Source organism: Caretta caretta, chromosome 1 (genome assembly GCF_965140235.1).
Source record: "Caretta caretta isolate rCarCar2 chromosome 1, rCarCar1.hap1, whole genome shotgun sequence".
Lineage (NCBI taxonomy): Eukaryota > Metazoa > Chordata > Testudines > Cheloniidae > Caretta > Caretta caretta.
The window spans coordinates 258,307,636-258,329,781 of NC_134206.1; the positions used below are offsets into that span (position 1 = coordinate 258,307,636).

Sequence of the window (22,146 nt, forward strand, 5' to 3'; positions counted from 1 at the left end):
CACTATGACTCCCGTTCTCTTACATACCCGCTTGGTTTGTTCCAGCTGCTCTGCCAGCTCCTCCAGTGCCTGTGAATGTTTCTGCCTTATCTCCTGGATTTGTGCCTCATGGGTCTTTGCTTCATCATCTAGGGTCTTCTTCAGAAGAGTCACTTCCTGTTCCCGTTTTGACCTGCAAAAACCAGACGCTTTTAATGGACAAGACCAAGGAACATGCATTCCCCTGTAGCTTGGCATCTTTGACAGAAATAACCAGGTACTGGTTAAGAGACTCAAGCTATGAAAAGATAAAACAATCCTTGAGTTATCAGAGTCCAGCCTTACCCACCTCTAAATTTTGTGAATCTAAGCTCAGAACAAAGCATGGAGAGTCTGTTTTGCCCATTGGCTGCAGGAAAATATCAGCTTTCACAAATCTTGTGAGAGACTGCAGTCTTAACCAGACATTTCACTCTAGCCTCTAAGTCTCTGCAGCTGCTGAAGTACTCAGTCTTCTCCTCCCATGGTGAGGATGCTAGCACCTGGTTTACCTCACCAAGCACCACTGTTTTTGAGTATTGCAGTTACCTGAGTTCCTGCTGTGCAGCAGTTGAATCTAGCGTATCCTCTAGCTCGGTTTTCAGTGCCTCCAGCTCCTCTCCCAGATCCCGCTTCTGTTTTTCTGCTTTGTTCCTAGCTGCCCGCTCAGACTCCAGGTCTTCCTGCAGTTCAGTGATCTGAGATTCCAGCTCCCGGATCTTTTTCAAAGCCATGTTCTTCTGGGCTGCCTCCTCCTCCATCCTGCATAAGACACAGCAATACAGTTCTAGCCACGTGAAGCTTGAGTGACCCCCCACCTGTCTCCAGAAAAGTCATAACAAAATTGTGAACAGGAGAAAGGTTAGTGCTCTGCATTGGTCTGTGAGGCCAAGGTCCCAGTTTCTGGTCTTATTCCCTCCAGTTAAGGTTCTAGTTCCATCTGCCACTGATTTAGAGGAGATTATCTAGTTCAAACTGGAGGACAGAGGAATGTTGACATGGTGGGAGAAGACAGAAGAGAAGGGGCCACGTACTGTATGTTAATTTGTAATATAGAACGCAACTTAAACGTTGACTTTTCAAGGTTGATTTTTGTACCTGTTCAGTAAACTAAGCTGCCCCTGCTGCTGCCCATGTCAGCCCCCTTTGATGTATTGCTGTCCCTGGGAAGCATGGGCATTTCACAGCATGTTCATATTCTACTGCTGCACACGAGTCTGTGGCAGGAATCAGCAGTCAAAAAGCTATAGTGTTAAATGCATTGATTTTACAGTCAAATAAGCTAGTTTACAAGAGCTGCCTGTTCCATTCAGTTCCTACTCCAACAAGCAACACAAGACAAGAAATTTTGTCTGTGATCAGGTGGTGAGGCCTCACCTAGCCAAGGCTGCTTGTAGTTCTTCTTCCTTCTTGGCCAGCTGCATTTTGAGTTCTGCAATCTGAGCCTGCAGCTCAGCAATCTGGTCATGCAGATCAGTGGAGTCTCCCTCAAGCTTCCTGCGAGTCTTCTCCAACTCCTGCCGCTGCTTCTCTTCACGACGCAGACGTTCTGAAGGAGACAGACAATAGCATAAATGAAGATATTTATTCTTAGGACACTGCATGATGTATCAGCAAGAGAGCAAAAACTGAGTGACTGAATCTTTTCTAACATGGCATCTAATCACCACCCTACTGGATACTGTATGTTCTTCCAATGACCTGTAGCGTCCGCCCCCAATCTTGCACTCCTATTAGGAGTGAGATCTGGAAGATGTTTCAGGTTCTTACTTTACAGCCAGCTTCCCTTATTCTCCTCCATCAAGAGGATACCTTTGCCAGGGAAGACGGTGCCATGCTCCTCCCAACCTACATCTCACTGCACATGTAGCTACAAAGCGATGCTTAGCAATAGCTCCCCTCCCTGCACAGAAAGGGAATGGGCTGCTCCAGGATGTGTTTCTCCCAGCAGTTTTTCCACAGAGACCAGTCAGAGGTGAGTAAAATCTTTAAATCTGCACCCTGAACGGCACTAACAAGGAGACACTCTGGATCAGCAGCAGCACTAACCCCCGTGTACAGGTACCACTGGAAGCAGAAGAGCAGAGACACTTCCACAGCACGAAAAGAAATCAAACCAGTCTTTCTTTGCCATTAGTCTGCTGGTTTAGAGGATTTTATTTAGACCAAAGCTCAGCTGACAAGGCATATAACCTTCAGCCAGCCAGCTGCTGAATGGTTCCATCAGACTGATCAATAGCATCCCCGCTACTGCCCCAGAATATTAACCCTTTGGTAACTGGAATCCCAATGAGGCCATAGACCTAGAATCAGTCTGAGATTCAGGAAATCCTGACTGACAGGAAGATTAATACTAAATAAGCAAGTTCTTCCTAAGCCCCCTCTCTACCTTCCAGATCTGTAATCATGGCCTCATGTTTGTTCTTGAGTTTAGCCAGACTCTTTGACTTCTCCTCTTCCTCAGTTAGATTGGTTGTGAACTCAGATATTCTGTCTTCCAACAGTTTCTTCTCCTGCAGGATTTAAAAGCCAGTGTCAAATCTGGTGCTAGAATTTGGATGAACTCATTTGTATAGATTGAATAGGCTATAATCTGTTCATATGTGCCAACTCCTGCCACAGAAACAAACCCCAAACCCCAATCTTGGATCTGGCTAGAGAAAGTGGTGGCTGACCCACACTTCCTGGGTTTCCCAAATCCTATATATAGCATCATCCTATGACCAACGATCTTCTGAGGCTACAGCACAAGGGGTTGGATATGGGGACAGTGTAACCCTTACACTTTAGTTTCCTGGATTAAGAATTAGGATACTGTTTAATTTAGGCCAAGAATGTTCCATGGCTTTTTCACTGGGCTGCACAACTCATTCTAGGTTGACAATGCTTGAATGACTGTATCAAGTCCAACTGTTTCATGTATACCTGATTAGAAGTAAAGGAAGTCTGACACCCTCCTGCCCCCATCCCCCCCACCACACCTGGAACTAGTCATATAACCCCAGTTTGTTTTCCCAGCTTCTTGGACTTGAAGCACTCTTTTCTTGGAATCCAAGCGTGGGTGGGGGCAGGAGTCCTCTGGGCTCTCTAGCAACCATACTTCTGCAGGACACAAGGAATGGGTGCTCACTGGCTTCAGAGGGAAGTTCACTGACAGAGTGGGAGTGGAGACTGATCTCCAGGTTTACAGGACCATTCCCTGGAAGGAATTTTACACTGGCCAAAGGGAGATAAAAGTTGGTGATAATGGAGACTTCAGGATTCAGTGTAGATTCCAAATACTGGCTATTTTAAAAATAGCCGATTAGTATTTGATGGCCCTTCAAAAGTGAAGAGAGCTCTTTAGGCTACGTGCTGCTCTCGGTAGGCAATATAATCAGACAGATCAGGCCACTCAAGACTGCTTGAGCACAGTACCAGTCTCTGCATATTGACCTGTTAACTGGCAGCTAATTTCAGGAATGTGTTCAGTTCAGGAAGTCAGCAAAGTCACTGAAGACCCAGTTTAGCCCCCGCCTTGACAACATACCAGGAGTGGCTACAGCTGACTTCCTGTACCCACCAGACCAGCTGGGCACCCCAATGCTGTTCTGTGCACTTTACCTTGCCCAGTTTGAGATTCTGGTCTTCCAGAACTATCAGATCTTCCTCCAGCTTCTTCAGCTTGGCCTCTGTGGTCACCTTCTCCAGCTGCAGCTTCTGCCTTGCACTTTCCTCTTCCTCCAGCTGCTCCTCTAGTTCCTGAATAAGGCCCATGACATGTTATTCATACTGCTCACGTGTCATCACTATAGTATTAATACAACCCTCAAATTACAAACTGACCCTCAAAATGAGGGTCTCCCCATCCTCCAAGCAATCCCCAATATATCAGAATTCTGTAGCCACTAGTTAGATGTAGCACACTGCATTCCCAGCTATACATATAATCAAGTACATAAACTCATATGCAAAGTGGCACTGCTGCTTCTGCTAGAGCGGATATGTAGTCTCCGGACTACCACTTTAACCAAGGATCCACCCAACCACCTAAGAGCAACCTCAGATTCAACCATCACCTAAGAACTGGGGAAATTCTCTCAGATAACTATATGCTTATTAGGCCTAGCTGACCCCAGAACTAGAACTGTCCTATTGCGGTCTCCTCAGTCAACAGTCTGTGCCAACTTCCTGAAGGCACGAGTGAGATAACAGACCCTAACAATTTAAAGTGTAGTTCAGACCCCCTCTTCCATACCATTATTTTTTGCCTCCTGTTCTGTTATCTTTCCCACTGAGAGAGTACCACTACTCTGATACTCACCTACCACCTCATTCACACACACTGGTGCCATTCCCAGGATGTTACCTGAATGTTCTGCTGCATTTTCTTCTTCTCAACCTGCAGGTGTTGACACCGTTCCTCCTCTTCCTCCACCCTGGCCTCCAGGTCATGACAGATTTCCTCCAACTCTTGTTTCTTCGCTGTTAGACGGGCCCTTATCTCCTCAGCCTCAGCACAGAGCTCAGTCTCTGCCTGCAGCTGCTCCTGAAGCTGCAGTTTCTCTGCTATTAGCTACACAAGAGAGAAACCCAGGATCTTTAAGTTCCAAATCACTGACTTTACTTTTGTGCTAAACCCCAGGTTTAAACCTCTTCCTTAGATTTTGCAGATATGCTCTTCCTTTTACATGGACTCTTCTCAGTGCAGGACCAGGAGTCTCCTGATGCTAGTCACAAGCCAAAGTAGTCATGTCATGTTTTAAGTTTTATCCTTTTGCATAAGCTTGTATAGTGCAATCATGTTACATCAACCCTTGAGATGTCTGGGGACTGCCCTTCTTGAGTGAGTGAGATTTCCTCCTCCCTCATAAAGAACACACACATGTTATCCCTAAACAAAAAAAAATCCTTCTCTACTCCAAGCCAGAGACCATTAGTGACCTCGTTCTGTTTCTGTGACTCTCCACAATACTCAGTCAATGGAGATTTTAATCCAAATGATGGCTGTAGCGGAGCAATAGCTGTTCACTGTTGCAGAACTAAGAGAAGAGTGCTGGGGTGCTTAAGCCAGAGAGAACTAATCTATACACTTAAGCAGGAATCCTGCAGCTTGTAGATCATGGACCAGCTATGTGAAAGAACAGCCATATAGTAGTTTGACTAACTGGAGTTCTGTGAGGGAGATTCACCTGTGTTTGGAGGGTCTCCATCTCAGTCAGTCTGTTTTCTGCAGCCAACTGCCTCTCCTTGACCTTCACCAGCTCTTCTTCCTTGGCCATCATCTCCTCTTCCTGCCTGCTTACCTGCAGCAGGGGTTTCACCTGCAAGGAGAAAATTAATGGAACGTAGAGAGAGTCAACAGCAAGAAAAACAACAGGCCAGTCCCAACACAAGCTTGGATAAGGTTTCTTTTAAGTCTAAAGGACTGGTCAATTGCCAGGGTTTTGTTGGGGACACTAGAGAATGCCATGGTAGGAGAGGTGCTGCTGGGAGGCAGAATCACTGGAGACTCTGTATAATCTATCCTGCCACTAACTCTCAATACCTACCCACCCCTTTCTTCAGGCCAGGATACAGCAGGAAGAGGTAAGTAACATCTAGGTGAATGGAGAACCTGGTGCTGAGCCAGGAAAGACAGCAGGAGAGAAGAGCAAGAGTGCAAATCCCTCTGCATGTTGGTGAGGGATAATTCACAGAAAGGTCAATCAGAAATCTCATTTCACAGTAGGGAAAATTGAAGATTTACTCAGCTCAAGAGCCTCATTCCTGCTGATGCTTCAGTTATAGGCCAGAAAATGATGGAGTCTATTGGTAGAGGATCAGAACCTCAGGCACGCCCCCTCTTCTTCTACTGCTCTGGGGAGGGATGGGGAACCCCTCAACTCTAAACAACTCCAGCAACAGCACAGATCAGCTATACAACGAACAGCCCGCCTCTTGGAAGGGTGCAGAGGACAAGACTCTTCTGGGTTTGGAGGACTTGGAAGATTACTTTTGCCTTTTCCACAGTGTTACTAGATTCCTATGCAACAGTGCACCTGAGGCATGCAGATATCCTGCATAACTACACTGGGGACAGCTCAGCTGGCATTATCCAGCTGCAACATGGAGCAGAGACTCTGTACGGAGAAGTTTTTGTCTTGCTGAGCATGGAAAGCTCCAGTTTCAGCTATTAACCCTTTGCCAAATAGCCAGGTGAGAAGATGTACCTTGGTGAACAGCCTCCACCACTGCCAATTACGCAGCTTCAAGTAGGCAGCACAATTCCTCTGAAGCACCTTCATTGCAGTTAGTTGCTGTTGACGTTTGGCAAAGGCCCTGAAAAATAAGAGTGGTCAGACAACCAACAAGCCACAGGTGCCACACAGACATCTACATCAAGTCAATCCTCAGCCACTTCCAACTTTCATTTCCAGATTGTCCTTTTTAAACCTTTCATGAGCTTTCTTTATTTCAGACCTTGACTATGCTGTTGAGTATACATGGGCTGTCTGTCCCTTCATTCATTTTCCTCACCAGTGAGGAAGCACCTTCTCTCCAACTTCTGCCATGAGGAACAATCCTCCCTGCCTCAGTGACTCATTACTCACCATCAAGAGATCTTTGTTCCCTTTCCCACGTCTCCCTTCACTATTGGTTTGATGTCTGTTTGCTCACCATACCATTTGTATGCTTACAGAAGTGTGCTGTAGTTTACACAGTTCTCTCCACAGTCACAACTCTAGAGTTTTGAGAGGCAGATACACACAAAACATTTGTATTGCACTACACGGTCTCCATGTTGATGGCAGAAACCCTTTTCAAATTCTCACATCTGCCGTTTGTAGTTGCAACTGCTCTAGCAAGAGGCTTCCCCATTGCCTGAAGTACCTATAGACAAGAGTACGCCTTACAGCCTATAAAAACCAAGGAGGATGTAGGATACTAGCTCAAACACTTCACTGCAGAAGTCTTTACCAGGATTTAGCCAATGAATTGCAATTTCACTCTGGGTCAAGTTTATACAAGCTGTACTTGAGTTTTATAAATGCCTTAAACATAAGCTGTTGTGTTTTGAGACTGAATCATCAGATAAGAGTTAGTCCTTTCTGAAGGGAATCATTTTTAGCTGGCTTCGTAGAATATAAGCTTGACCCAACAAGGATGAGTATGCATTTGACACATGTACATCATGGTCCTTACTTTCTGGCTAGGTATCCTCTGCAGCATGCTTGGAACTCAATAATGACATCTGTGATCTTCAGGTCTCTTTCCTCCTCAAGGTGAGCGAGGACTCCAGCTCTGAAAAAAACTTTACTCTGTCCAATTCGGTACAGGTTTGGATCCAGCTCCAATGCTTTGATCTAAAGAGGGAAGATGCACCCGTTAGAAATAGGAAAACATCTTATTGGAGCTGCACTGGGACTGCTCTGAGTGATGTGTCACAAGAAATGACCATTTACAATGCTAGAAGACATTCCTCCCCTGCACTGAGATCATCTGGCCAGTTGACAGCTGGCTCTAGAGCAGTGGTTTATAACCTCTGGTCTGCGGAGCACTGGGGGTCCACAGACTAGGTCTAAGATCTCCAAAGGGGCCCACACACTTCCATCTGAAATTTTCTAGGAGTCCACAAATGAAAAAAGGTTGAAAACCACAGCTCTAGAGGAAGTCTTATCCTCAGCTGGATGCACAGGATGGGATGGAGGAGCAGAGAGGAAACATGCAGTCAGGTTCAGTACACCACACTAGAGCATTTAAGTCTACAAGAGTGCTTTAGGGAACATGTCCAGGCCTGACCACTTGTGCATAAAAGACATCTTACTAGCCAGTTTAAGAAGCTACAATGATAATATTGTGCTCCCACCCCCTGCTAGAGGTTGTAGTCGGATTTGAGATTAACCCAGTATATTTAAATATATACTGTACTTAACCTTCCTCTTCCCTTCCTAAACAGCACAGACTTGTTGAACCCTCCCATAAATGATACAACTCTTTCAGCTTCTTTACCCTTGCCAGAAGAAGTGCTCCACCTAGTTTTCTCTTCCCCTAGGAACTGCTTAGCATTAAGCATTTAACAGCTGGGGAAAAAAATCAGCCACATTCTGCATGTGACAGAGTGGATATGGCATCCATTACACACTAGTTCAGTTTCAGTCTGAATGCTCAATAGCCACTTTGCGACAGACATTCCTGCACTAGCCACTTGGACCCTGCACTAAAAGCAGCTATCGCTACAGGCCATTCAAAGAAATTTGTCTTGAAGTACATGTTCAACTATGCATCAAGAACAATTTTACGGCCAGTGAACAATCCACGCAGACCAGAACCACTGCCATCTTACACGGTGCCATGTGTTTGAGTCTCAGCTCACCAGCATGAAAAATCCCAATATATCATTTGGTTAGCAGAAGGTCCAGAAGCATTAGTCATAGGGGCTTTTACTTTCTATAGTCCTCTGCTACTCTCCCTCATAATGGACCAGACATTCCAGTTGGAGAATTCAGGTCCGTGAGCACAATGGATGTATTTTGTAATACACCTAGAAAAGGAAGGTCGGTCTGATTTAGACCTTCCTCATCTCCTCTCCAGCCTCAATGCACACAAGTAAGGTTTAGGATGTGGCTTACCATCAGCACACAGGCCTGCTTTCCATCCATGAATCCTTTGGGAATTGAATTTGGAGTCAGGATCTCATATCTGTAGGGACAATCTGTGTGTTAGACCAGTTTGACAGATCTCATACAAGTTGCACTAGACACTCCAATGAAGAAATCTGGGAGAGAATAATACCTGTAACATATTCCTATGGAACTATGAATTTGTATAGTTTGTACCTCTAGTGGATTACAGAATACAGTGTTTATGCCCTTTGGTATTAGATGATAAAGCCAGTCTTGGCTGAGGTCTTCTACCCATCATGTCAACTACAGGTTTACCACGTAAGTCACAGCTGCTGTTGTGAGAGAAGCAAAGCAGCCCAGATCCAACAGATTACTAAAACCTCTAGAGACCTTGCTGCCATAACAACAAGTGGCGAACTCCTACATCACTGCCTTTGCTATTTAAGTCCCCTGCCATTTAGAAGCAGGGGCAATCAAATTATGATTAAAACAAAGCAGCTCTTATGTACTGACCATGCATTTAAACTGGTATGATTAAGAGGCTGCTTTTATGCTCTGATCAGAACTTTACCTTTGTCTGAACTCCTGGAAGACGACTCTATTGGGAAAGCCCTGTCGGCAGATACGGATTCCCTCCAGCACTCCATTACAGCGGAGCTGATCCAGGACTAAATGGGGGTCCAGTTTGCCAGCCTAATGAGGGAAGGTATTTAGCAATGTTAAAGAACTTTACAAGAGCTGTAAAGAGAGACTCCTACTCTGCTCACTGAGCTCAAAGTACCCTTTCCAGGGGAAGTCATAAGGAAGGCCCTTATGCCTTCTTACTTTAGAGGCAAACAGAGATCCACCTCCAAAGTTAAGGGAGTTATAGGATTCATTCTTAGTGCTCTAAAACAGTCTGGCTACTATTTAATTAAAAATCATATATCTGTGAGCTTCAGGGAGGTGTTAGAAGTGGACTATAACTAAAATGACATCAGAGATCTAAGGGTAACAGAGAGAGGTTACTCTGTTACTTTGCTGTGCAACAAATGCAGTCACCAGGGAAGGAAACTCTTCATACCCCTCTACAAAGCCTTGCAAGTGACTGAAGCCCATAGTTGTGTCCCTTGCAACAAGCACGTTTACCAGTCATCCCCTCACTCTCAAGACACTGCCATTATTTTGCTAGCCCAGCCAGAGATCGTCCTTCACCTTCTTCTCATGATTGGGGATGATGCAGCGGACAAAGTTGGGGTTGGTGTTCCTCAGGGTAGCCATCAGCTTGGATAGCTGTTCTTTGTAGAGCTGTCCCACTGTTCGGAACATACCCTTCCTGGTTTTAAAGGCTCCTGGCAATGCTGTATCTGACATACCAGCCACCTGATCCAGCCCAACTATACGATCAACTAAACAAAACACAGGGAGAGAGTTAGAACTTCCACTAGAGTCTGGTAGGTGAATGTGTGCAAAGAACATTTGGGCAGAGCAGGATAAGAGGAGCTGCAGGATCCTTTTTGCTTCTTCTCTACACAGATGTAGAAGTCCTGTCCAAGACTTGTGCAGGAATGGGGCAGGAAGGAAAGAAAGCAGCAGCTCACTACTGGGTCTCTGAGTGATGAATTGTTGTGTGAGATGGACCCAACTGGCAGTTTAAAAGAGCAGTTGTATTCTGAAGAGCAAACAAAAAGTGGCATAATGGATTTTGTGTTTACTACCTCAGATTCCACACCAGGCTTGGTTAGTTTCCAAGTAAAAAGATGACACTTCTAACAGATTCAGCCTGAGGTCTTTCCTTCCTACACAAAGACCAGCAACCCTGACACAAATGGAGCTACAAGTTCAGCCAGTTACTTGCACAGCAAGAACTCTGCTTGACCTTGCAGGGCTGGCAGTTAGAAAAGCCACATTCTTAAACGGTAAACTGGGCAAACCTGGAATGGAATCACCACAAACTTGGAACCCCAAAATACCATTATTTGAGTCACTTTTCAGAGGACAAGTATACTGTACATTAGATACGAGAGTGCACTACACTTCCAACAGCCTTGGGGGAAAAAGTTGTTAGAGATCTTAACAGCTCCCTTTTGTACCACAAACACTGTGCTCCAAGGAATTGAAGAAGATATTAGACACAGATTAACAGAGTTTCTCCATTTTTGAACTGGGTTATTTTATCAATAGACACTGGCCAAACTTTGGGGGAAGAGGCCAGGAGAAGCTATAGCACTTATCTTCCCAACTTTCCTACCCAATTTCTACTAGCCTGCAAAACTAAGACAAACAAACAAACTCCCTAAGCTCCTAATCACAGTGGCTTGGTAGCATCATTGCTTCTCTGATCTTAGAATCCCAAGTTTAGATGCCAGGTAACAGCTATTACCATGTCAATGGGCAGGGAAAAATCACTCCAAGAAGATATATTTAACTTGAGTACAACCTTGCTTTGGGGTAAAAAAAACTTGTTGGTAAGATGAGACACCCCACAAAGAGGCAGGCTCTGCTATTCAGCAAAGGCAACGTTACAATCTGCCACCCCTACAATAGCTGCTAAAAATAGGGTCAAGTATTTCTAATTAGGGAAAAAAAGGCTACGTTTCTGGATGACATCATAACAGTATCCCAGATTCTAGCTGGAACAATCCTCTTAAACTCTTGATCCCTACAGTCTACATGAAAACAGTAAAAATGACAATCATTTAAGACAGAAGCTTCAGCTAGGAACAGTACATGGGGACTGCTCAGCTGCATTCTGTCATTTAATGACTTCTGCAAGCCTGATGCAGTACAGCATTCACTAGACAGGCCATTTTCCATGCAGAACAAGTCACATGAGACTTGGTCTCGAAGTAATTCTCAAATGGTTAGCAGCTGAAGTCAAATCATTCCGCCAGAGTACTATTCAGCTGAAGTTCTGTTTTTATAGGTACCATCTCAGAAACCATCCCTCAAAATCCTGCACTGAAATGCAGCATCACTGTGTCTGTATTCAAACAGGTGATGGAAATGTTTGCTTTTTGGCTATTCCTAGGTTTCCTTTCTAACTGTTCCTATGCAGGTCTGAGGAGTGCATGGATAGCACATGGATGTGCCTGCATTTTCAAGTATCTCACTGCAAGATGAGCTTTGCTTTTGTTTTTCAAGCCCAAGAGGGGTTACTAGCATGAAGCAAAGGAACTGAACAAAGAGAGAAGCAGGAGTGGCAAAGGGACAGAAGAATTAACGGAAGCATTTCTTGCATGGCTCTAGGATGCGTTACACACGACACGACAGCCGGGTTTCTCAGTCACCTGGTTCTAGATGAAGAATAGGAAAGTGTTGATAGAAATAGGCTCTCTGAACGTTCTGCATCTCTGCAACAGACAGAGACGTCAAAGAAAACCCAAGGGAAAAAAAAGCGATAGTAACAGTAAGAGTCAAAAGCAACAAACACATCCAAAGAGGAAAGAGTAAAATACCTAATGACACTGCAGCAAGAACACACTAGTGACAGAATTAACTATATTGTTTCACCCTCTGAGATGTCATCTTTGAAGGTTGTAGCTACCGGCTACATGTTGGCAGATTCAGATTTTAGCCTGGGATTCCTTGGTTAGAGAAGTAGCTGCAGTGCATGCACCAGACTATACGCCAATGAATGGCAACCCCTCATTTCAGCTAGAGGGGATATTTCTCTTGTGCAGTATTGTTGCCTAAGCAAAGCAAGCAGATAGCAAGTTCCAGATTAGAGCCCTGCAGTGGGACTGAGATCCCTTGGGTCCCGCTGCCACAACAGTGGGAGCTAGTAAAACATACTTTGTTGTCGGCGGGACTGGATGGGACAAAGATATACTCCCACCCCAAAAACAAAAACTACAAGATTACAGTAAATACTAAATCTCTAGTCAGTATGTCAAATAGAATTTCAGCAATGTAAAGCAAGTTTCTTTTTTTAAAGTTTTAATACTTAAACGTTTTTTAAGCAATGGATAGAAAGATTTTATGTCAATTATAAAAGGAGTTAAAAGTATTTTTACGGGGTTTAAGCAAGAAGTTTTACTCTTCGTGGTTAAAAACTCTGAATTCTATTATCTATAACAAACAATTTCTTGTTTTGTTTTTAGTAGCATGGGGGAAATCTGTCTCTCTTGCAGGATCTAAGGCTTTTGCAGGTAGGAACAGGATAAAAATGCAAGAAACACTGCAGGAGCAGATGGGAGTGAGTATTGCGTGTCAGAATTAAAAAAAATAGTCCCACGCAGGGCTCAATTCCAGATCATGCTGATCTCTGTTCTCATTCTAAGGGGGAAAAGCAGCACATCTTGTTGTAGAGTTTTATCAGATATCAAATGATGTTAAAGGTCAATTCTTCTAGTAAAAACTGCTAACAGGAAAGAGGTTTAATCACATACCATCTTTCCACAGCTCAGACACAAACTTGTCCGAGGACTGGTGGAGAAGAGTAGCAACGTTATCATTCAGAGGATCCATGTTCTTCATCAGCCACTCATCTGCTTTGTAATCCACCTAAGGAAAGAATGTCAGTCACCAAGAAATTGACTGAGGGTTTCTAAGAATGCAGGATCTAGTAGGACCCTGCACAAGTCTAAAACCCAACATTAAGGATGTTGTTAATAGACAGTGTTTGTGGGTCTGACCCTCTACCCCCCACTCTGCCTGCTCTGAGGTACCTAGTGAGCACATCTGCAGAATCCAGTTGAATTGCTATAGTATGTGCTGTTAAGAGCTAGGAGTGAGGCTGCAATACCAGTATGCACCACCTTGGGAGCATCACTCAACAGAAGTGGAGCATCACTCAACTTGTTGACTCTTGGTGAACAAATATTCGAGGTAGGTCATCCTAGTCTCAGTTTGGAGTTTGAGTCTAGCAATGTTTACACCTACTATTTTGTAGGCAAGTCCTAGCCCACAAGGAGAATGCATTTGGTAGGGTCACCTTGGTCAGATACCTGAGTAATTATAGAAACTTCTTTCATTGGTGTGTGAAGCATCAGAATTCTAAAAACAGCTAGATCTAGTTAGATTTGTGGAAGAATCCAGCAGTATGTTCTGGATTCACTCCACACAGCAGCCTCCATGAGTCTTACCTTGCCAGCATAGTGAATAATGCAGAAGTCAGCTTTGTCTTTCAGCTGTTTTGGCTTCTGGAATTTGGGGTGGTTGCCTTGTTCCTGCACCACCTTTTCCACAAAGCTTCTGTCAGTCGCTTTTGGGAACCAGCACTCTTCATCCAGCAAAGCCAATATACCAGGGGGCCCCGCCTAACACAATGGATATACCAGAACATCTCAAAAAAGACACAAATCAGCCCTACTGCCAACATTAAAACACTTCGGAAAAAAATACCCAGCCACCAAAAGCAGCTGTATTAAAACCAGATCCCCAATAATACAGAAATGGCTAATCACAGAATATCACCTGTAACTCCCCAGATTCTGTTATTTCCCCTGGATTCTGGAGTGTCCCTTTCACTAGTAAGGCCCCGATACAAGACTAGGATTGTCTAGGGAGCCTTAGGTGACAGAATGCTTTTGTAATGGAAGGAGAAAAGCTACTTGGCCACTCTCCTTACAAGTGTAGACAAAGGGCATTAAAATACAGAAGGTCATTGCAGGAGATTGCACAAAGCACATTAATTTAGGAATGGGTACTGGTATATCTGATCAGCAGTATATTATTTGGAAGCAAGATGGAAATAAGTGCCCATGTTCACATCTAAGTAAAATCACTTAAAGGATTGCAGGAACTGGAAGGCCAGTCCCCAAACTGTCCAAGAGGCTGTATGCATGATAGCACAGAAGGCAAAAAAAGCATGTAATGCAGCCTCTCCTTGCTGCTCAGAAAGGGTGTGCACATTGTATTTTTACCGGCTTCTCTATGAGCTCGATGCAGGGCTGTAGGTCCAGGCCAAAGTCAATGAAGTTCCATTCTATGCCCTCCCGCTGGTACTCCTCTTGTTCCAGAATGAACATGGTATGATTGAAGAGTTGCTGCAACTTCTCATTTGTGTAGTTAATACACAGCTGTTCAAATGAGTTCAGCTAACAGGGAGAAAAAGGGGAGAAGTTAGAGGGACACCACTTGAATGGTCACCTTTGTTAGAAGATTTACTTACTATTTTTCTATTACCATTTAGGATCACTTCTATAACAGATTAATTTGACAAAAATGTTCTGTGTACGCTGTACATCCGGTAGCACCATGTCAATCGCTCAGTTATACAAGAGCATCACTTATACACTCTACAATACAGCAGAAGAGTTGAGAAACTGCAGCAATCTGGGATCAGCAAGGTCTCCCCTTTTCCCACAACCTCAAAGTTGGGAGCTCCCTTAATAGATCTGGGGAGCAATGGGAACCTAGACCCTTCCCTCTTCTCCTGACCCTCCCCACCAAGTTTTTGCTCAAGGAGCAATGGGAACCTGGGGTCACATGGGAGAGGGTATTCTTCACTCTCTAGAGACTTCTGCAGGTCCTAGGAAGGAGTTCTGGAGCTGGGATGCCTTACCCACATGTTGCTGAACAGGCTGGCAGGCAGGAATGCACATAGGCTACAAAATGTCTGATGTTTGCATCTGATCCACTCTCCCTTGCTTCTAAGAATATTTTTAGCAGCACTTCATAGAATCCAAGGCCAGAAGTGACATAAGAATGGCAATACTGGTCAGACCATCTAACCCAGTATCCTGTCTTCTGACAGTGCCCAATGCCAGGCGTTTCAGAGGGAACAGATAGAACAGGCAATCAAACCATCCATCCTCTGTTGCCCATTCCCAGCTTCTGGCACACAGAAGCCAGAGACACCATCCCTGCCCATGCTGGCTAAGAGCCACTGATGGACCTATCTTCCATGAACTTATCTAGTTCTTTCTTGAGCCCTGTTATAATCTTGGCCTTCACAACATCCTCTGGTAGAGTTCCACAGGTTGATTGCGCATTATGTGAAGAAATACTTCCTTTCGTTTGTTTTAAACCCACTGCCTATTCATTTCATTTGATGACCACTAGTTCTTGTGTTATGAGAAGTAAAACATGTCCTTATTTACCTTCTCTACACCAGTCATGATTTTATAGACCTATCATATTCCCCCCCAAAACCCCATCATCTCTTTTCCATGCTGAAAAATCCAAGTCTTATTAATCTCTCTTCATAAGGAAGCTGTTCCATACCCCTAATTATTTTTGTTGCCCTTTTCTGCACCTTTTCCAATTCCAACATATCCCCTTTGCGATGGGGTGACTAGATCTGCATGCAGCATGCAAGATGTGGGCATACCATGGATTTATATAGAGGCAGTATGATATTTTCTGTCTTATCTATCCCTTTACTAATGATTCCCAACATTCTGTTTGCTTTTTTGACTGCCGCTGCACACCGAGATGATGTTTTCAGAGAGCTATCCCCAATGACTCCAATCTCTCTCTCTTGGGTGGTAATAGCCAATTTAGACACCATCATTTTATATGTATAGTAGGGATTATGTTTTCCAACATGCATTACTTTACATTTATCGACACTGAATTTCATCTGCCATTTTGTTGCCCAGTCACCCAGCTTTGTAACTCTTCACAGTCTGCTTTGGACTTATCTTGAGGAGTTTTGTATCATCTGCAATTTTGCCATTGGTCCTCTTACTGTGTTTTTTAATGTGGGGTGTACATTTAAATTGAGCAGCTATTATGGTGTCTTGAAAAAGTTCCCATGCAGCTTGCAGGGATTTCACTTTTGACACTGTACCTTTTAATTTCTATTTAACTAACTTCCTCATTTTTGTGTAGTTCCCTTTCTGAAATTAAATGCTACCATGGTGAGCTGCTTTGGTGTCCCCCGCCCCGGGATGTTAAATTTTGTTTTGGTCACTAACTGATAACCAAGCGATTCAGCTATATTCACCTCTTGGACCAGATCCCGTGCTCTACTTGAGACTAAATCAAGAATTGCCTCTCCTCTTACGGGTTCCAGCATTAGCTTCTCCAAGAAGCAGTCATTTAAGGTGTCAAGAAACTATCTCTGTATCCCATCCTGAGGTGCCACGTACGCAGTCAACATGGGGATAGTTGAAATCCCTCATTATTATTGAGTTTTCTATTTTTATAGCCTCTCTAATCTCCCTGAGCATTTCAGTCACTATCACCATCCTAGTCAGGTGGTTGATAGTATATCCCTATTGCTATATTTTTATTAGTCAAGCATGGAATTATCAATAGAGATTCTATGGTACAGTTTGGTTCATTTAAGATTTTTACTCCATTTGATTCTACGCTTTTTCACATAGTGCCACTTCCACACCAGCATAACCTGTTCTGTGCTTCCGATACATTTTGTATCCTGGTACTACTGTGTCCAACTGATTATTCTCATTCCATCATTGTAATCATCCAGTCTGACCTCCTGTATAACAGACCATAGAACTTTCCTAAAATTCCTAAAGCATATCTTTTGGAAAAACTTCAACAGATCATCCTTTAGTGTTCTGAAACATTTTTAGTCAATTTCAAAACATTCAAGTTGACAGTGGCCCTTAAATTCCACATTGCAAGAGACACCAAAAGTCATTAAACTTCAGCCTAAAGCTAACAAACATTTGGACTCTGATCTATAGGAGGAAATCAAGAGATACAGAACCATACAGATGGTTACCGTGGTATCCACAATGCACAATCCAGAAACGAGGAGAGCCTCAGAACATATTATAGGTAATTTAAATATTTGCAACAAATTTGAAATACTAAAGAATTTAACCTTTTGAAATAACACCTAGAAACTAGCCAATTAGTGGGGCAGTGAGGTTCCCCACTAAGAAAGATTAGCCCCTTTTTAAGACTGAACAGGACTTGTTTTCCCCAGACCTCAGTGATATTCTGCCAAGGAGCAAGGGCACAGGAACATGTTGCATTATATGCAGGAATAGAATACCTCCTTACTTCAAAAATCTCAAAGCCGGCAATGTCAAGGATTCCTATGAAGGATGCCCCCTGCCTTTTGGTCTTATCCAGGGCCTTGTTGATGCGCATCACCAGCCAACGGAACATACGCTCATAAGTGGCTTTGGCCAGTGCCTCGATGGCAAAGTCAGCCTGAGTAGGAAGGAAATAAGAGTTATATTGTAATCCAAAACTGAATAGCTCAGTAATCTGGCACACTGGAGACTCAGGTTGAAGTCAGTGACCTGACTGGCTTAGTGAATGAGTCAGTCATTTTGCAGACTCTTCCAGATGAGCAGGAGGGACTCAATGAATGGAGGACTTGCCATACTGGATCAGAGTCCAAGTCCCAATTCCAGCATCTTGCCTCTGGCAGGAGCCAATACCAGGTACTCCAAAGGGGAAATTCTGTCTAGTCCTCTCATAAAGGTCAATGACTACCATGGTGACTTTTCAGGGTTCCATAAGGGAACCATAGGTATTTGTTGAGTCTGGAGCTTGTTTTCTCAATGCCCCTCTTCCTGGAAGGTCAAATTCCCACATCAGAGGCAGAGAGTTGTATATTGAAATGGGAGGGCACCTCAAGGGTGATTTATAGAATCTGATTGGTATCCTTCCTTCCCATCACCTCACTTCTAAAGAGGACATTTTTATAGCACACAGAGACCACACTGAAGTGTTCATCACAGGGCAAGTAGAGAAGTGATACTACACAGAGTGCAGGCCTGATAGCCCTTCGGCAGAGGCAGCCAGTTTCTAGGTCAATTGCCACATATAGCCAAGGTAAAGGCCTAGCATGGTCTGCTCCATTTTACAACTAAATTTCTGCACTCAGAGAAGCCACAGGGCAATTGTCAACACTGAGGGTGAGTATGAGTATCACTATCTTTGCACCTAATGTGTAGGAAATGCCATGTTACAAGCTGACTGGCCCTTTACTGGGCTAGGGAACAGATGGCTCCATTTAATTGTTACCTATTGGCCCCATCCCAGCTACGTGCATCTATGAAGGCCCGAGAGAACTCATCTGGGAGAGACAAGGTGCAGAAGGGTAGCTGACTTCTCTAGTAGGCTCTGGAAAAGGATAACTCTCAAACCGACAGCCTAGAGGGGGGACTGGGGATAGTTGCAACAGGAAAGCTGGCTTGCTCTTGTAACTGGCCCTGGAAGAGGGAGCAAGCCCTGAGAACCAGAGCTCTGCAGGAGAATGGGAAAGAACCGAGCCCAGGAGGGCACAAGACCCTTTTTGTTTATGTTGCACTTGGGACTATCACCTAAATGGGTTACCAGTGCCTTGCCAGGTGATGCAGAGAGACAACTGCCAGGGAGTTTCCCGGGGAAACTGGGGCAGAGCGAACAGTGCCATGGCAGGCCACAAAGAGTTACCACAGAGGCTGACTGCCATGTGCCAGCTTTGGATAAGACGTTGAGAGCCCCAAAGGGAATTCACTCCCTAGAGACAGGGAGCCATTTTCATATTTCCTTATCACAGGCCGCACAGTCAATATACATGGGAAATAAGAGCTACCTCACTCTGCACCACCACCACAACCTTCTATATATTGTAGATCACGGGAGCAAAAACTAAAGCAGTTTCCACGCTCAATTGCTTACATATCTGAGTCAATTAAGATGCTATCTGAGGCTATGGAAGTCTTTAGTGCATACAATAATCTTAGTACCATGTTATTACAAGGGCTCACTTACTTCTGCAGAACACATACCTGCTCTTTAGTCTGAGCTTTCTGGACATAGTCTCGTCCCACCTTGATACGAGGGCTTAGGATTCCCCTGGTGAAGTCTGTCACATTGATACCCAAAAGGTGGGATACTTTCTGAGCAGCTAGAAAGGAGAAGAGAAAGCAAAGAGATGTTCACCTTAATGCTCCTTTTGCTTCACAGGGAAATGACAAAAGGAGAAAGATATTCCCAGCAATCTATCCCTTAGAGAGAGTCAAATACCAGCATGTAATAGCTCTTAACTGAACAGGTTAACGAGACAATCAAAGAAGAGATCTAAAAACACTGGAGTGTGTTAAATTGCTTCAGGAAACACAAGGGTAAATTTTAGGTGATATTACAGGACCACTGGCCTAGTGGCACCATCAAGTTAACTGCCTGCACCCACTTTGAGGATGCATTCAAGTAGCTGAAATATATAAAAGGAATCCCAGCTAATAAGCCTATCTACACTGGCTGAATGGCCTCTTCAGGCAACTGTAATCAGTGTAAGAATGTTTCATCTGGTGTGAGAAGGTCCTCTCTCCTCTCTGGAGGGAAACCATTTGAAGTGGATTTGCTAAATTATGACAGAATGGTTGAAGGTATAATCCAAAGTCTATATTTTAAAGGTCCTCAGCAGCCTCCTGTGTACTGGCCTCTTACTATAATTCATTGATTCCAAGTCCAGAATTATGATCATCTAGTCTGACATCCTACATAACATAGGCCATAGAACTTCCCCAAATAATTCCTACTCTTTTTATTAAAGAAACATCCCATCTTGATTTAAAAGTAGTCAGTGATGGAGAATCCACCATAACCCTTGCTAAATTGTTCAAATGGTTAATTACTCTCACTATTACATTTATGCCTTATTTCAAGTCTGAATTTGTCTAGCTTCAGCCTTCAGCCATTGGATTATATTGTACCATTCTTGCTAGCTAGAAGAGCCCATTATTAAATATTTGTTCACTATGTAGTTACTTATAGACTAATCAAGTCACCCCTTAACCTTCTCTTTGTTAAGCTAAATAGATTGAGCTCCTTGAATCTATTGCTCTAATGCATGTTTTCTAATCCTTTAATAATTCTCCTGGCTCTTCTCTGAACCCTCTCCAATTTATCAACATCCTTCTTGAACTGTAAGGATCAGAAATGGACAGAGTATTCCAGGAGTGGTTGCAAACACAGAGGTAAAATAACCTCCCTTCTACTCTAGATTCCCATTTATGCATCCTAGGATCACATAAGCCCTTTTGGCTGTGGCATCACACTGGGAACTCATGTTCAGCTGATTATCCACTACAAGCCCCAAAACTTGTTCAAAGTCACCATTTCCCCAGGATAGAGCCCCCACCATCCTGTATTCTTTGTTCCCAGATGTATGTTTACATGTAGCCATACTACAGTGCAAATTGTTTGCTCATGCCCAGTTTACCAAACAATCCAGATTGCTCTATCAGTGAAATGTCTGCATTATTTACCACTCCCTTAATTTTTGGGACACATGCAAACTATCAGTGATGATTTTGTGTTTTTTTCTAGGTCATTGACAAAAGGTGTCAATTACTGTGGAGTCAAGAACAGATCCCTGTGGGGCACCACTAGAAAATGCACCCACTTGATGATTCTCTTTTTACAATTCCATTCAGACCTACCAGGTTTTCATCCATTTAATGTGCGCCATGTCAATTTTATATAGTTCTAATTTTTTTAATCAAAATGTCATGCAGTACCAAGTCAAATGCCTTACAGAAATCTAACAATATTACATCAACACCATTACCAAAACTTGTAGTCTCATCACAAAAAGATATCAAGTTAGTTTGACAGGATCTATTTTCCATAAACCCATGATGATTGGCATTAATTATATTACCCTCTTTTAATTCTTTATTAATAGAGTCACATATTAATCAAATTGCTCCATGATCTTGCCCAGGACTGATCTCAGGCTGAGAGGCCTATAATTACCCAGGTCATCCCTCATCCCATTTACCCTTTTTAATTGGAGCAATGGAGAGAAGTCTCCCAAGCATGCACTAACAGGGTGCTAATTACAGCTATTTACAGAGAGAACACTGTAGCTAAGGCACATGTATTATTTACCCATCACCGATCTGCCCATTCAAGCCTTATCAAGCAGAATTTTAACTGAAACAGACTATGAAGGGATATTTCCTTAAATCCTTTGAGCAAGGGGCATAATTTTGGTGGAGAATAGGTTTTATAGGTATTCTGATACATCTGACCACAGGTGAATACTCAGATCACATGGCAATAGCATAACACAGTTTCAGCTAGTTGCCATGTTCACTTCCTGTCCAACAGCACAAGAACACTGCCACATTCCTGCCCAAAGGTGGCTGCAGTTAGGCACTGAATAAAATGATTTGTACATTTATGTTTTGTTAAAGAACTTGGGCTCATTTTATAAAGTTCTGTACTTTCCAAAGGTGATCCCTTATCCCCTACATGTGTGATAAGAAGCTCTTGTAGGGAGAAGTATTGGTGGTTTTTGTGGGTGTGGTTACCTGTATTGTCTGGCATAGAGGCTTGGTCTGTGTTGCGCTCTTTCTTGAAGACTATGTTGCCAAGCTGAAGAACACCCGAGATCACTCTCAGCAGACCTTTTATAGAGCAAAGAAAGGTCAGATTTAGAAAGAATTAAAATTGCATATTAGCAACACGTGTAAGGCAGGTATGAGCAGCATGCACTGACTTTTTCCCTGATCACCTCAGGCATCAGATTAAGAGGATGAAAATTTCCACTGTGTAACAGTAATCATTGAAAGGGCAAAGCCATGCCTATATTAGGGTGTGAGCCAGTTACGGTTGGGCAGGTCTTTGTTCTTTTCATCCAGCACACTTTCACCTCCCTAGCACAAGTGCTATAATGTCTCCATTTGTTGGAACA

The 22,146-nt window shown here is 43.5% G+C and overlaps 1 protein-coding gene across 1 annotated transcript in view; it reads right to left on the reverse strand.

The window, feature by feature from the left end:
• MYH9 (myosin heavy chain 9) overlaps nt 1–22,146 on the reverse strand; it is a 96,674-nt gene that overhangs the window by 21,577 nt on the left and 52,951 nt on the right. Inside the window, exons 10-27 of the mRNA XM_048832963.2 lie at nt 21,764–21,859; nt 19,232–19,350; nt 17,508–17,660; nt 14,450–14,623; nt 13,670–13,843; nt 12,974–13,088; nt 9,798–9,991; nt 9,175–9,296; nt 8,610–8,679; nt 7,183–7,343; nt 6,210–6,318; nt 5,190–5,321; nt 4,367–4,573; nt 3,622–3,759; nt 2,408–2,531; nt 1,396–1,567; nt 568–780; nt 28–172 (exon numbers count right to left, since the gene is read on the reverse strand). Coding sequence (XP_048688920.1) covers nt 28–172; nt 568–780; nt 1,396–1,567; nt 2,408–2,531; nt 3,622–3,759; nt 4,367–4,573; nt 5,190–5,321; nt 6,210–6,318; nt 7,183–7,343; nt 8,610–8,679; nt 9,175–9,296; nt 9,798–9,991; nt 12,974–13,088; nt 13,670–13,843; nt 14,450–14,623; nt 17,508–17,660; nt 19,232–19,350; nt 21,764–21,859 — 2,618 coding nt within the window. The remainder of the gene's footprint in view (nt 1–27; nt 173–567; nt 781–1,395; nt 1,568–2,407; nt 2,532–3,621; nt 3,760–4,366; nt 4,574–5,189; nt 5,322–6,209; nt 6,319–7,182; nt 7,344–8,609; nt 8,680–9,174; nt 9,297–9,797; nt 9,992–12,973; nt 13,089–13,669; nt 13,844–14,449; nt 14,624–17,507; nt 17,661–19,231; nt 19,351–21,763; nt 21,860–22,146) is intronic.